Source organism: Mandrillus leucophaeus, unplaced genomic scaffold, assembly GCF_000951045.1.
Source record: "Mandrillus leucophaeus isolate KB7577 unplaced genomic scaffold, Mleu.le_1.0 Scaffold495, whole genome shotgun sequence".
In the NCBI taxonomy this organism is placed as follows: domain Eukaryota; kingdom Metazoa; phylum Chordata; class Mammalia; order Primates; family Cercopithecidae; genus Mandrillus; species Mandrillus leucophaeus.
In genome coordinates, this window is record NW_012105309.1 from 1055123 (window position 1) to 1070858 (window position 15736).

General features: G+C 40.1%; 1 protein-coding gene across 1 annotated transcript in view; it reads right to left on the bottom strand.

The window, feature by feature from the left end:
* MCPH1 (microcephalin 1) overlaps nucleotides 1-15736 on the bottom strand; it is a 263998-nt gene that overhangs the window by 228902 nt on the left and 19360 nt on the right. Inside the window, exons 4-7 of the mRNA XM_011995694.1 lie at nucleotides 12026-12113; nucleotides 7453-7567; nucleotides 5134-5277; nucleotides 2064-2153 (exon numbers count right to left, since the gene is read on the bottom strand). Of these exons, the coding sequence (XP_011851084.1) occupies nucleotides 2064-2153; nucleotides 5134-5277; nucleotides 7453-7567; nucleotides 12026-12113 (437 nt within the window). The remainder of the gene's footprint in view (nucleotides 1-2063; nucleotides 2154-5133; nucleotides 5278-7452; nucleotides 7568-12025; nucleotides 12114-15736) is intronic.

Sequence of the window (15736 nt, forward strand, 5' to 3'; positions counted from 1 at the left end):
CTGGGCTTTGATGAGTGTATAGGACAGTGGTGGGGATAGAGAAGAGGGGTAACAAACTTCTAAAAATTTTAGGCAAATTTCCATATGCACGTGCACATTTTCCCGGAAGAGCTTCCATAGTTTGTCGCTAAATTTTCCAGGAGATCAATAATTCTAAAACCTAAGAACGACTGCTGTAAGGTCTAGGGAAAGTTCTAGTCTTGTGTGAAACATTCCCTCAATGAACATAGCTCACCTTTACCTTCCCTGTCTTCTAGTGAAGTCCTCGTATGACACTTATATTCAAAAGTGAGCCATTTGGTAGGTCTTAATGTTTCAACTCTTGTATAGCTTACTCATTTCCTGAGAGGAATGCTAAGCTGCTGCTACCTCCTGAAAATTCTGTACTCCTCTGTACCCTCCGGGCCTTGCCCTTTCCTCCACACTTTATTCTAGGTAAATACAATTCATCCTTCAAAACCCACCTGGGTTGTCAACATCCCTGGGACCCTCCCACTGCCCTTGCCAGGTCTCCCTGGCCTTGCCCCCTCTGCTACACAGCATCATGCATCATACCGCCCCGTAGTATACGTGGGTGTCTGCCCATCACTATGCTATCGGCTACTAAAGGTCTATTCATTTTGGAATGAATATAAAGAAGTCTCTAGTCTTGTGCTGGCTCCCCTAGTAGGGGCTTAGCACTTGCTGGTGGAGGGCCTGTGTTTTGTAGAAATCATGCAAATCTGGAGGTAACATAAGTGTTATAAGTCTCTGACTGAAATCACTAAAGTTCTGCTTTAAAAAGGAAGAACACAGGTAATCACCAAAGCTTCCCTTCCGACTGTGCCCCGGGAGGGGAGGGAAGCCCAGTGGGCAGGAGGAACCATGCGTGTCTTCAAGGCAGTAGTTCGAAATAAGGTCATAAAGCATCTAAAATTGCTTTATGTTTTATCATACTTTTCAAAAACCCGATAAGCAATGTGACATGTCACTAAGAGTGTAAACTGTGATGTCAGACTGCCTAAGTTAGAAGCTTGGGTTTGCCATTCACAAACCACATGACCTTGCACAAGCTGTTTGACCTCTGTGTCCTGGTTTTTCACTGGCAAAATGGGATGGTGATGGAACCTACCTCTTAAGGCTAATGGGAGAATAACTCAGATAACAGTAAGTAAGACACTTAGAGGAGTGCCTACAACACAACAAAAATGAAATCAATGTTAGCTATTATTATCACTTGTTTCCAACTTCTAGGAAATAAATGTATCAAGTATAAAATAAAAAGATGGAGACTGTTTAAGAGAAATGGGTAAATAATTCCAGCACACAGAGGTGAGAGTACAAGGATTAACCCTGCACTGAAAAGAGGCTTTGGTTTAAACTTTTAATATCTTGATGCCGTCTTGTGCTTTGTCATTGCTGTGGCTTTCATAATAAATATTCCATAACATCTCAAGCACTTTCGAACACAGTACTTCTAGGGGTCGCTGCTACTTATTTGGGCCCTACTGGGGGCTAGGTGAGCAAACTGTAAGAAATTGGTACGAAGAAGAAATGACCATGAACAATTATCATCCTAAGTGACACAAGGGCTCCCACATTAAAAAATATGTATGTGCATAACATGTAACTAACTGCATTAATTCTTACCAATGTTCTTTCTGCTTGTAATTAGAAATCCTCTACTTAGCTCCTCAATTGATTGACGATCTTTACATACTTCACTGACCTCGTTCAATAACATGTTCCTTGTGTTAATTAGACATTGTGTGAAACAACATTTCCTTAGCTCTGACCTCAGTTCTATGTAGTTTAAACTGCATACAGATTAGTTCATATATGACCACAATAATTTTTTTAAATGAGCAATGGATTCTGTAGCAAGAAAGCAAATGCCTAGGGAAAAAACCTATAGGAACCAAAAAGGAAGTTTAACTCATGCCTTAATTTTATTATAATACCTAATTTCAGGGGGATATTTAGAAGTTCTAGTTTTAACTAATTATTTTACTCATCAGACGTTGCTACATGAAATTCTAAATCAGAACTTAAATATATCACACAAAGGAAAATAAAAAATTTACCTGAACACAAAGTATCATGTGAAATGTTCAAAGGTGCTTCACACAGAGAGTTACTTGGATTATCATGAGACTGTTGAATCATTTGGGAAGCTAAAAACAGGACCAAGACACTGCATTAAAGTTTCAGTATTTTTTTAGCCAGCAGGAAATCCTCCTATTAATCATAGGTGATTCTGTTAAATCCTATAATCACAAAGTTAGAAGGGATCTTAAAGTCAGCTTGCCTAAATATAATCAGAAGCTCAACAGAGTTAAGTGAACACTTCCTGTCTATTTTAGTCTTCTTGTTTGATAATCATGGCTTTTTCTTCAAGGATGCTCACCATAGTTACCTCTAAAACTAGAGCACTGCTTCTCAACCAGGGTGACGTGGGGTCCCAGCAGATAGCTGGTAATGTCTGGACACATCTGTGGATGTTGCCAGTGAGGGAGAGCAGTGGGTACGTTGCTAGTGTTAGTGGGGAGAGGCAGGGATGCTGCTGAGCTTCCTGCCACACACAGGGCAGTACCCCCCGCAAAGAATTACCCAGACCCAACTGTCAGCTGTGCTGTGTTGAGAAATCCTAGAGGTTTCATAGAAAACACTTAGGATGTCAATGACTTAACAAATAAGGTCCTAAGTATTATCTTCAAAGGCTGTTCATACAATAGTCAAGAAACAAAAGAAATGTTTGGATCTCATATCCAAAGATATTTTTTAGAGACTCAAAATGATACTTTTCTGAGAAAACTTCAGTCAAAAAGAGAATAAACCAAGATAAAGAAGGGAAGCACACATAAAATTTTCAGTTAAGTTTTAAACTGTGCTGGATGCAGTGAAGTAGCAGAATTAACACTGTAAAGTAATAGAAAAAGTAAAGTTTAAGGCAAATTACTTTATACGCATAATTGCACATTGGAACAATTTGGACGTCTACCTGGGACACGGTTATCTTCCTCAATGTCCATTCTCACTTCTTCTTAACAACAGAACTTTGATTTTATCAGTATAGCAATGCATCCCAGTCAAGACTACATTTCAGTCTTGCCTGCAAAACGGGTGGGCATATGACCACATTCCAGCCAACGGAATTAGACAGGAGTATTGGATAGATGTCTGGTAAGGCTGTCAAAGGGAGATGGCTTAGCTGGGAGGCACACACATTTTGGAAGAAAAGCCAGGCAGGCCTAAGAGAAAGATGGGAACCTAGTTTCTTAAAGACACCATGGAATGGCATCCCAGCCCTGACTGCCTACTTCTGAACTAGGCAAGACAGAGAAAGGCAATTCTATCGATTTTAAGTCACTGGTTTTTTTCTTTCTTTGTTATATGCAGCCGAAACTAACCTTAACTGATATAGATGGACAAACGATGTAAAATTAAGAGAGACAATAGTTGATAGCATTACAAGCTGCATTCAGTAAGTCATTGTCAATAGTATGAAAAGCCACTGAAACTTGCTCCTAATCAAAAGTAACTTAGAGAACAGATCCAGTTTTTCAAGCTTCCGACTGAAAAAGGCTACAGGCTAATGCCATTCAGTTTTCCAAGTATGGAGAAAGAGGTATTCTTATAAACAACTGATGACAATAAAATGGCCCAAATCTTTTGAAGGATAATTTGACTATATCTATCAATAAGCCAGGGGTAGTGGCACACACCTGTATTCCTAGCTACTTGAGAGGGTGAGGCAGAAGTACTTGAGCTCAGGAGTGCAAGTCCTGCCTGGGCAAGACAGTGAGACTCTCTATATCTTTAAAAAATCAAATTCTGCATGTATGAATATTATTGAAATACATGAAGTACTCAGAAATATAAGGATTCACGTAGGCGCATGCAGGGGTTATACCAGTAAAAAGTCGGGGTGGGAAGCTGGAAAGACTTATGTCCAGAGAAAGGAAAATGGCTTAAAAAAAAAATAAGAACCACCAACCTATATGGTTAAAAAAAGAATAAAAACTGCAGCACGATTTCTAATAAAGAAAAAGTGGGAAAAAATATCCACCAATAGATGAGTCAATATCAAAGCTGCAGACTACTTAGAGCATCTTTAAAAAAAAAAATAGGTCTACAACAACTAAGCTGCAAAAAAACCTCCAGGATACTCTTAAGTAAGAAAACAAAGTGCGTAATAATACATATGTCATTATCTAATTTAGGTAATTAGATAATTTACACAGAAACAGAAATGACACCTCCACACAGAAAACAAACCTGTATCTTTTTCATGTATACACAGATATCTGATACACAGAAACAGATCTGGAAAAACACATCAACTTAAAATACAGGTTATCCCCAGGTAGAAGAGTATAATTAGGTGAGTATCAAGATGAACTTTTACTATTAGCTACTTTGTTAAATGTTTTATTAAAATGTGCTGAATTATACTTCAGTAATTAAAAATTTTAAAGATAAAAGAAATAATGAGAAACAAACTGATTCATTAGACACATTTAATCTAAAGCAAATTCCTTCAAAAGACACGATTCATGGCTGGGCACGGTGGCTCATGCCTGTAATCCCAGCCGTTTGGGAGGCCGAGGCGGGTGGATCACGTGAGGTTATGAGTTTAAGACCAGCCTGGCCAACATGGTGAAACCCCATCTCTACTAAAAATACAAAAAAACAAAAAAAACTAGCCAGGAGTGGTGGCCGGCACCTGTAATCCCAGCTACTCAGAGGGCTGAGGCAGCAGAATCACTTAAACTCAGGAGGTCGCAATGAGCCCAGATTGCACCACTACACTCCAGCCTGGGTGACAAATGCAAAACTCCATCTCAGACCAAAAAAAAAAAATTCATTTTGTTTTTAAAAAAGAAAGAAAAAATTCCAAAGCTAATAGAAATTACAAAGGAGCTACAACAAACAGGATTTTAAACTTGAAGAATACTATACACCCAACACAACTTCAAAAATCTTAATGATGCATAACATTTTCTGGAAAACAAAGCCAGCCATGAAATAGGTCAAAATTTGTTACTATCAGGAAACATTAAAATATCTAGGCAAAGAAAAAAAAAAAAGGTTTCCACCATAATTTAATCACCTATTTGCATAATTTTCATTTTACAAACTGTAATTACTTACAGGTGGGGGAAAGATTTTCCCTTTTCTCCTTCATCTCTTGTAATCTCTTCTCCATTGCGCTGTGGTGACTACTATTAATTTTAATTGTAGGACTATATGTTAATGAACCATTAGATTCAAATAAGAGAATAGGTACATCATCATCTGAAAACAAACAAAAAATCCACTTTAAGATCAAAAAGCGCCTTCATACTTCAATATGATTCCTTTTAAGGAACAACCCCCAACACCCCATTTTCCTTCTTCTCTTTCAACATCATTACCTACTTCTGCTAATATTCTACCCCCACCACCTCCACAGGCAGTGACGTTGCTGCTACAGCTGCTGGCTCACATCTGCTGAGCAACTGCCCTCACCAAGTACTGTGCTAAGAAAATATATGCATTAGTGCATCCAACCTCAAACCCAAACCCAAACTAGTAACCCACTTAAAAACAAAGACTGAGACACAGAAGTTAAAAGTTGCAAAGCTGGAATGCAATTTGGTTTCTGTTTCTTGTCCCAGGTTTCAGAAACTGCTCCCATTAACCATCGCTCCTACCCTCAACACACACTCACAGACTCAGACATGAACCTGACTGCATGAAGTGGGATCAGCATGGTCCCAGAACCATGAAATTATGAGCTCGTTTTGTGTGGGTGCGGTTGTGTTTTTTTCTGGAATGCTACCTTGCATATGCTCAAGGAGCCCTTCAGTACTTTCATAATCACTCCCAACAAAAAAATACCAAGAATCATTTAATATCTTCTCCTTTGCAACTCTTAAGCCTGAATAATCCTTACTGTAGTTCTGACAATATACAAATGTACATTAGTTGAATCATTAATACTTCATATGTATGGTTTTTAATTACGATACATATTTGGTCTAAGAAGAAAATTTTGTATCTATCATTACCATGTTGTCAAAATATTTTCAAACACACTGTCACTGATATAGGAAAGAAGGCCAAAGTGACAAAAGTATAAAGAGTTATAGGAGACTGTGTAATATTGATATGAGGCTAGGAGAGGCCAGATCATAAAGGACCTAGAAAATTGGAGAATATGTTAAATACAGGATTTTATCCTGAATATTTTTCCTTGGGATGATACCAAGAAATTTTAAACCAGGAAGGGGATATCCTTCTGATTTAAGGTTTTCCTCATTGTGACTGCAGCACAGAGATGAACTGTAAGGACAGAGTGGAGGGCAGGGTAAGGAGTGGCTCCTGTGGTGCAGGAGGGATGATCCAGGCATCAGGGGAGAGAGCAGGTAAGGAGAAAACAGAAGAAGTCAAACAACTATTTCAGAAGCAGGGCCATGGTCTTGATGGGCGTTAGTGTCAGGAAGGAGGAGATGTCAAGGACGATTGCATGTTTCTGACTTGAGCTTCGACGAAGACCAGACAGCTGGTGTGAAGGAAGGATGGACACACACCAGGAGAGGCAGCAGGAGAGCTGAGCATGAAACAAATGATGCAGGCCATGTTTCTGGAAAGTTACGTGGCAGCACTACGTAGGCTAACTGTTCTACCCAATTCTGTAGCATTATCATCACAGATTTAAAATAAATCTTGGCCGGGCGCGGTGGCTCACGCCTGTAATCCCAGCACTTTGGGAGGCTGAGGCAGGCGGATCACAAGGTCAAGAGTTTGAGATCATCCTGGCCAACATGGTGAAACCCCGTTTCTACTAAAAATAAAAAAATTAGCTGGGCGTGGTGGCCAGGATGGTCTCGATCTCCTGACCTCCTGATCCACCCGCCTCAGCCTCCCAAAGTGCTGGGATTACAGACGTGAGCCACCGTGCCCAGCCCATAATATTCTTATATATAAGAATATTATTTAGGAATATATGCATAAGAATATATATATTTTTTCTAAGACATCTTGTTATAGCACATAATATTCTAAAGTATTTTTCCAAATCACTAAAAGAATGTATCATCTAAGATTTGCCTATTCTGGGTAACAGAACAAAAAGGCCAATTAGGTAAAAATACAAAGTTATATATAAAGAAGAAATAAATAGGTATTTATTTCAATAAGGCTTATTAGCCAAAGTTTGCTTTTCTTCTGAAATCATTCCTGAAAATAAAAAGCTCGACCACCTTGATGAATGGTTAAGACTGTGGTCGATCAGCTCAGCTGCATGGCTCTATTCTGGCTCCCAGTCAAGTCTCCCGTAGCCTCCTGACATTTTGTCTTCTCCTTCCTAGAGTAAAGCTACGATAGCCTCCATCAGCTCTCTCATCCTGAACATCACCAGTCATCATGCAAATTAAACAAGGTGTATGGACACAAATGCAAAGAACTGTATTAAATTTCTTAGCTTACCTAGACTTGTTTTTTGCCTTTGTAGCTCTTTAGCCATTTTCTCAAATTTCTTCTGAAATCTCTTATCATTTTCTGGTGTTTTAAAATTAAAATCTTTGGGCTGCATACATTTACGCTGTGCAAAAAGAACACAAAAATTAATGCTGTATTGCAACTGCTTAAGACAGGAGAAAAAGCCCTTTCGCATACATTTCTGATACCTTTTATAATATCAGTAATAAAAACTTCTGAAAGAGGTGTTTCTTGCACTGTATGTGAATTGGCAATATTTATTTCTTTTTGTGCAATTATAAAGAAAATGGATAGAATTTAAAAGACTGTATAAAAGGCTCTGTATTATGCTTTGTGAGACATTTTCATGATCCTAGCATTCTTAGTTTCCATGAAAGTTTTTAGCCAGTCTCTTTAGATTTTTTGCTATTGTTACCACCAAACCAGCCCAATCTAGTTCAACTTTGTGTATCAAAATGGTGAACTGTTTAATTGCCCTGGCCCCCGATGTGGCAAGTTATGTCACTTGCACATGCCCAGGTGAAACAAGCATGTAACCACAGGTGGAACCTAAGCACTTAGACCAAGGAACGGGGGCCAAATTAAGGAGTAAACACCTGACGGCATAATCTAGGATCCAATCAGATTCAGCCCTAGCATCACCTTGGGACACAACCCAGTCAGATGACGCCTCCCAGCATCACCTGGTTGCAAGATCCAATCAGATCACACTTCGTTTTCTCTGCGTATGAAACTGCCTGAGCTCCCATCTCAGGGAGGCAGATTTGAGCATTTCTTCCTGTCTCCTTGCCAGGCAACTTGCAATAAAGCCTTTCTTTTCTCAAAAGCAAGTGGCATGATCTTGGACTCTATGTGGGTTGGGCAGCAAGCCCATTGCCTGCTTGGTAGCACTATTCTCACATCGTCCTCCCTGCAAGACCATGACGCAGTAAGAAAACAATTTTTATTTTATAATTACCAAAGAAAAGAACCATTATTATTCTTGCCCTACTATCATTAAATCACAGTAGCTCCAATCAGCCAGTAAAACCCCAAAACTATGACTACACTCACAAAAACATGAAACCCCAGGTTGATATCCACAGGAAGGTCGTGGGTTAACTCTACTCTTACCATACTCAGAGAGGGGAAATGTTTCCTTTGAAACACACCTCACAGTCCCAGCCTTACCCACATTCTCTTCTTGGAACTGCCCATTGACTTCCCATCTTTAGCCCGGCCATCAGCACAAATACACATTCTGAACTTCACATCGATTTTACCTACTAACACTTTTATGCCTGACTTCTTTCTTACAGGACCCCAGGGAAATTTAAGTCGTCTGTCTAGGTTCCTTGGTTTTCAGCTTGAAGCTGCCAGCCCAAACTTGCTTACATAGGGAGCTAGCTACCCATGTAAAAGCTAACTTCTTTTGCTTCAGTCTTATAGAAAGAACTTCTTTTGGCTATTTAAGGCTAATGACTATACTGGGATCTTGCTCTGTTAGTTATTCACTGATTTATTGACAAAAAACATGATATATGTCAGGCGCCGGTCTTGCAACCTAGAAAGATCCTTGTCATCATGGAGCTTGTATGCTGGTAAGGAATGACAGAAAATAAACATAATAAGTAAGTAAATTGTATGTGTCTTGGGAGGTTCATTTCAACAGGCTTGGAACCGGCCTGCACTGCTTTCACTAAAGTACCTGCACTACACAAAATGTACTAATTAGGCAGTGGTGCTTTATAGCCACAGGTCCGGGAAGTCTGGGGACAACTGTGCTGGCCTGTCAACATTGTTTATGATTAGTGAGACGAAGGATTTGCCTGGAGGCTCCGCCAGTGGGGCTGGTTCATATAGACTCAGGGTATACAAGAAGATGCTCCACCTTGTGCTCCCTGGTTCTCAGGTACTGTGCAGATTGGATACATTGTTATTTTGGGGTCCTGTGAATCTTCTCTAGCAACTGTATTCCATCAAACTGCCCACATTACTACAGTGTGTTAGGAGGAGCCAGTCAGCATTGCAGATGAAAAGAGACTCTCATAGTTGGCACAAGTGGGAAGGAATTGCTGGTACAAACAGGGGTGGCAGGATAGGTCTCACAGAGAAAGTAACATCTGTACAAAGCCATAGGGAGGCTGGAAAACGGGTCATGTGTATGGATTTTGGGGGAAGAATGTTCCAGACAGAGGGAACAGATAATGCAATGGCTCTGAAATAGAAACACGATTGGCATGCTTGAGGAACAGCAAGCTGGGCAGGCAGGCGGCAGGCAGGCAGCAGACAGGGTGACGGGGGAGACAGATGCACAGAACCTCCTCAGAGACCCAAAAGAATAAGGCCTCAAGTCAGGTTTAATTTGCAATTACATTTGGAAAAGAGAAGGAAAGGGAAAGTTTTTAGACATGAAAATTAAAGTGGTAAAGTGTATGAGCAGTCATTAATGCTTCAGATTAGGAAAAATTAAAAAGATTAGTAATATCCAATACTAGTCAGAGTATTAAGAAATAGCTTGTTTTTTCCCTTTTTTTTTTTTTTTTTGAGAAAGAGCCTTGCTGTCGCCCAGGCTGGAGTGCAGTGGTGCGATCTGGGCTTACTGCAACCTCCACCTCCTGGGTTCAAGCGATTCTCCTGCCTCAGCCTCCTAAGTAGCTGGGATTACAGGTGTGCACCACCAGGTCTGGCTAATTTTTGTATTTTTAGTAGAGACGGGGTTTTGCCATGTTGGCCAGGCTGGTCTCAAACTCGTGGCCTCAACTGATTTGCCCGCCTCGGCCTCCTGAAGTGCTGGGACTACAGGTGTGAGCCACTGTATCTGGCCAAGAAATAGGTCATCTTGCATATGATTGGTGGAACTGTTAAAATCAAAATGTGTATGTATTCTGACCCAGTAATTTTATCTCTAGATATCTGACTTGGAGAAATAAACTCAAATATGTGGCATAAGTAATATACTTAGCAAAAACTGACAGTGACTAAAAGTACATGAATACCGGAAAAGCACAGTCACAATGTATAATGCAATACAGAAAACTGAGTAGAGTCAAAGCTACTGACACGAAATGGTCAAAACTATATTGTTAACTGGGGAAGAGAAGACAACTCACCAGACGATACATGTAAGATAGCAGAGCCCCTTCATGTCAAGCATGCATGTGTGTGTACATGTGTGTAATGTACTGAAGAAATGCCACCCAGGATACTCATCAAATTGAAAGCCGCTTACTTTGAGGGAGGGCAATCAAAGAGATGTCTGTGTTTACTAAATGTTTTACAATGAAAATATGCATGTACTACTGATGTGCTTTTACAATAAACACTTGATTTTAGCATGTCACAGGGAGTCCAGAGACTGCTGAACACTTTTTCACTTATAATCAGGTAAGACTGAAGGAAGTTCATCCATCACCGCATGGGCAAACTATGGCTTGTCTGAGATGAAATGTAATGGGGAAATATCATTTACTGTTTTCAGGAAATGTTATTTCTCCACAGTTATTTCTCCTCTGGTCTACAGGAAATGTCAAGTTCAGTTTGGAGACAGTCATCAAATCCTCCCTCTGACAGAGACGCTCATGTGAAGACAACCTGGCTGTGGCGTTTCAGAGTAAACTCTCCTCAGATAAAGAAATCACAATCAGAAATAGAAAGCCGAAAAGGTGGTGGTTAAAATGTGAATTCGATCTCAAATGAAAGCAGTATCTTTAACTCTACAGTTTGTCCTCCGTATCTGCAAGTTCCAGATCTATGGATTCAACCAGTCACGATTGGAAATATTCAAAAGAAAAAAAAAATTAACACAAATTAAAAAAAATACAGTATAACAACTATTTACAAAGCAATCACATTGTATTAGGTATTTTAAGTACTCCAGAGATTACTTAAAGTACACGGGAGGAGCCAGGTGCAGTGGCTCACGCCTGTAATCCCAATTGGGAGGCTGAGGCGGAAGAATCACTTGGGCCAGGAGTTTGAGACTAGCTTGGGGAACACAGAAAGACCCCGTCTCTACAAACAATTTTTTCTTCGGTATACAGGAGGATCTGTGTAGGTTACATGCAAATACTATGGCATTTTATATAGGGGACTTGAGCATCAGTGGATTTTGGTATCTGTGGGGGTCCTGGAACTGATCCTCTGTGGATACTGAAGGGCAACTGTATTTGTACAGCAGATTTTCCTCATAAATGACTTTGCACACTTGGATGTACGTCCATCAGACTTTTGAGATTTTTCTGGCTAAACAGAATGCAGGTATTTTGACTACAGATATAACACATTTCATTCTGAAGTAATTACCAAAGCACCTAAACGTTTGCTTGTCTCTTGGCACCTTTTAGTTTTCCCATGGCCAACCACAGTCTCTTCCATTTCCTACAAACGCTATCGAAGAAGTCATAGGATAAAATAATCTCTGTAATTCACTAAAAAATGCTATGTGAAAAGAATAATATCATCAATAGCATACTTAAGACAACTCTTGAACATATTTCTAGAAGTTTTATTTTCTAAAAATAAAAAATAAAAATGAATAAATTCCTAATTGCCATTATCTACATTGAAATCATGTACTTACTTTTTTTTTAATTAGGCTTGGTAAGTGTTCATTCGTATTAGCTGCAGGGAACAATGATTCATCAATGTGTGCTCCAGCTGTCCTGCATCTGTGTAATTAAATTAAGGTAGTCTAATGAGTATTTGTTTCTATTATACATTGACACAGCACTAAATCTGCACATGTATTAGCAATTTAAAAAATCCATACCTAAGTCATTTTAACAGACTTAAAAAAAATAAATACAACAGCAAATACAAAAGTCAGTATAAATCAAACTTTCCAAAATCATCTCTATCTGGTGTTTAAGTATAAGAGAAGCAGGAGGCAGGTAAAGGAAGTACAATTTTTATGCAACAATTTTTGACTTGTAGCATACTTCAAAATTATTAGTGCACAGACTCATAAAGGTATGAATAAATGCTATCAAATGGATCATTTAATAGTAAACAGGCCATAAAACAGATAATTTAGAGGTAGAAGGGATGTAAAGAAATTGAAGTCAGAAGACATCTCTTTCCTCCAAAATTAGGTTGTCCTTTTTGTTTTTCTGTCCAGACAGCACCACCGTCAGCCCCAAGGCCTGGGTGTGCAACCAATGCTCCGCATTGCCAAACCTCCTCCTCCTGCCCTGTGGCCACACCTGCCATTTCTCCTGTCCACCTTCGTATCTCTGGATTCCTGTGACCCTCATCCCTTCTTAGCATTTTGTCACTCAAGTCTAAATAATTATGATTTTCTAAATGATCTCCTGCCCTACTGTTTGTTTCTCCTCTACTAATTCACTCCTACATTACTGAAATATTAATCTTAAATTTCTCCCCAACCCAGATAAAAACCTTCTGTCACTCCCATGTTTAGAGCATATTCTCACTCATTCGCTCTTTAAGTGTTTTTATAATAAGGCCTCTATTCACCTCTCCAACTATCCCTCACAGGCCTATCACTGTTCAACATCTAACACACAGTTATTTGAAAAAATAAAGTATACTGCAATAAAAAAACACATATCCATATTGATACAGAAATTTCTACAAAATATATTAGGAATGAAGGAAGTTTCAGAAATATGTGCCTCTATATGGTACAGTATGGTCTATGCAGTGTGGTAAGTAACACTAGGGTAGTGAATCTCACCCTGGCGTCCCTGACCCCCTTCTGAGGGTGTGCAGAGTCAATACTATCTTTATAACAACACTAACACATGATTTTCTTTTCGTGTCTCGCGTTATTTCCTCAATATACGATGCAGTGGAGTTTTCAGAAGCAAAATGACATGTGCTATCCCAATACACTGAATGCAGAGGCAGATATGAGAAGGCAACTGTCTTCTAATAAGCCAGGCATCAGAGAAATCTGCAAAAATGTACAAGTTTAAAAAAGAATACAGTGTAGTAATTGTAACCAGAGAAGTACAACTGGCAGAAAAGCAGCAAAAAGTTGCAAAACGAGTATGGTTCAGAGAAAGCTTCAGGTCAGAAACCATCACCAGACTCAACTCTGACAAGGAGGCAGACGTGGGAGGGCACAGATCTTCCACCCGGAAGCAGAGCACACCCTCAAGCACAGTGCAGCAAAGAGCGTGACATTTTTGGGAAAACATACGCCATTTGTATGACTGAGTGAATGAATGCAAGTTAGGAGACCAGCAACAAAAAAAGAATTTATGTGATTCCAAGGGTTGTACTTTCTAAGCTAATGAGCTTGGACCCTGTCCTGTGGGCTCTGGGGTATGAGGACAGGTGTGAGGGAGGGGTCGTGGGCAGGTCACCGGTCCAGGACGAGGAGGTCAGTCAGGAACTACTGCAATAAGTGAGGCAGGAGACACTAAAGATTCAGTAAAGGCAGTTGGGGACTAAGATGAGGAGGGGGAATCCTTAACTGAATAATATTTAGACAATAAAAATGGAAGGTTTTTGACCTCTGGTTAAATCTGGTGGACTGCGCACATGCTTTTCTCTTGACCCCCAAAACTCCAATAAAATGACAGTAAAGGAAAACAAAAAGACATAAACCAACAAAAATAAAGAGTAGATAAGAGCTGTCTGGGGAACAGTAATCAAGCAAATAAATAAAAAAAGGGAAACCCAAGCCTGGCAGCTGGGGTGGGGAGGAGTCCATCTGGAGCTCAGAACCCGGAGCTCAGAACCGCTCAAGGGCAGGAGGCACAGGTGAAGCCAGAGCACTCAGGGGTGGGGCAGGGGGCAGAGGACAGCAGGCAAAGGGCAGAGGGTGGAGGGTAGAAGGCTGAAAAGAGGCAGCAACTCTCCTTGCCCGTGCCCACTCACTGCCACCCAGTGCCCAATGGGGGCACTGGGACCATGTTCAGATAACTGGAGCCTGAGAAGCTCTGGACTCAAAGGACACCAGGCCAAGCTCAGGGAAAACAAAAAGTTTTCCATGAAAGGAAATACATTCATGGTTCACTCTGAGATTCAGCCTAACACACAGCTTCCACAGTCATAATGATGTAAACATAAACTACTGATTTAACCAAAATGTATCATGTACACTGCAATCAAGAGTGGAAAGAGCCTGCACATGAATGTGTCCATGCAAACAGCAGATGCGCGTAGGTGGGAGTGGGATGCCCTTGGAGGGGCCGATTAAAAACGAAATTCTCACTTCCCTATCAGAAAGTCACTAGATAATATCTGAAACTGAAAAACCAAAACAGCAATACAGCCACAGTATTTAGAAATATGGAGGTCACTGAACAGCTTATCTGCAGAAGCAGCCACATGTGTGAAAGGAGCTGCCTCTGGGGAACAGGAATTGAGGGTGAAAAGGGTCAAGAAAGGGACCGTTGTTTTTCATGATAAGCCTTGTAATACTGGTTCTTCGTGTGTGTGTGGGCGCGCGCGTGTGTGCATACAATGGAACGTGATTCCACCATAAAAAGAAATGCAATTCTAATACAGATGACAACATGATGAACCTTGAAAACATTATGCTAAGAGAAAGAAGCCAGACACGAAGGCCGTATATTATATGATCCGCTTATGTGAAATATCCAGAAAAGGAAAATCCACAGAGAAAGAAAATCCACAGGGAAGAAAGTAGACTAGTGGCTGCCTTGGCTGGTGGGAGAATGGGGAATAGGGCTAAGGGGTACAAGGTTTCATTTTGAGGTGATGAAAATGTTTTAAAATTGTGGTGACGGTTGCACAACTCTGTGAATACAGTCATATGCCGCATAACAACCTTTTGGTCAATGAGAGACCACATACACAACAGTGATCACATAAGGTTATAATGGAGCTGAAAAATTCCTATCGCCTAGTGACATACTGATGTCCCTAACCCCGTGTAGGCCCAGGCTAATGTGTGGCTTTGTGTCCTAGTTTTTTTTTTTAAGTTTAAAAGTAAAAATTAAAATTAAAAAATAGAAAAAGCTGATAAAGCTGTAAGGTATTTCTATACTGCTGTACAATGTATTTTAAGGTATTACAAAAGAGTCAAAAAATTTTAAAAATTACAGTTTATCATGTAAAAAAGCTATAGTAAGGCCAAATTAAAAAAAAAAAAAATACAGCACAGGCAAGGTGCGGTGGCTCACAACTGTAATCCCAACACTTTGGGAGGCCAAGGCGGGAGGGTCAGGAGTTCAAGGCCATCCTGGCTAACATGGTGAAACCCATTCTCTACTAAAAATGCAAAAATTAGTCGGTCGTGGTGGCGTGTGCCTATGATCCCAGCTACTCAGGAGGATGAGTCAGGAGAATCGCCAGG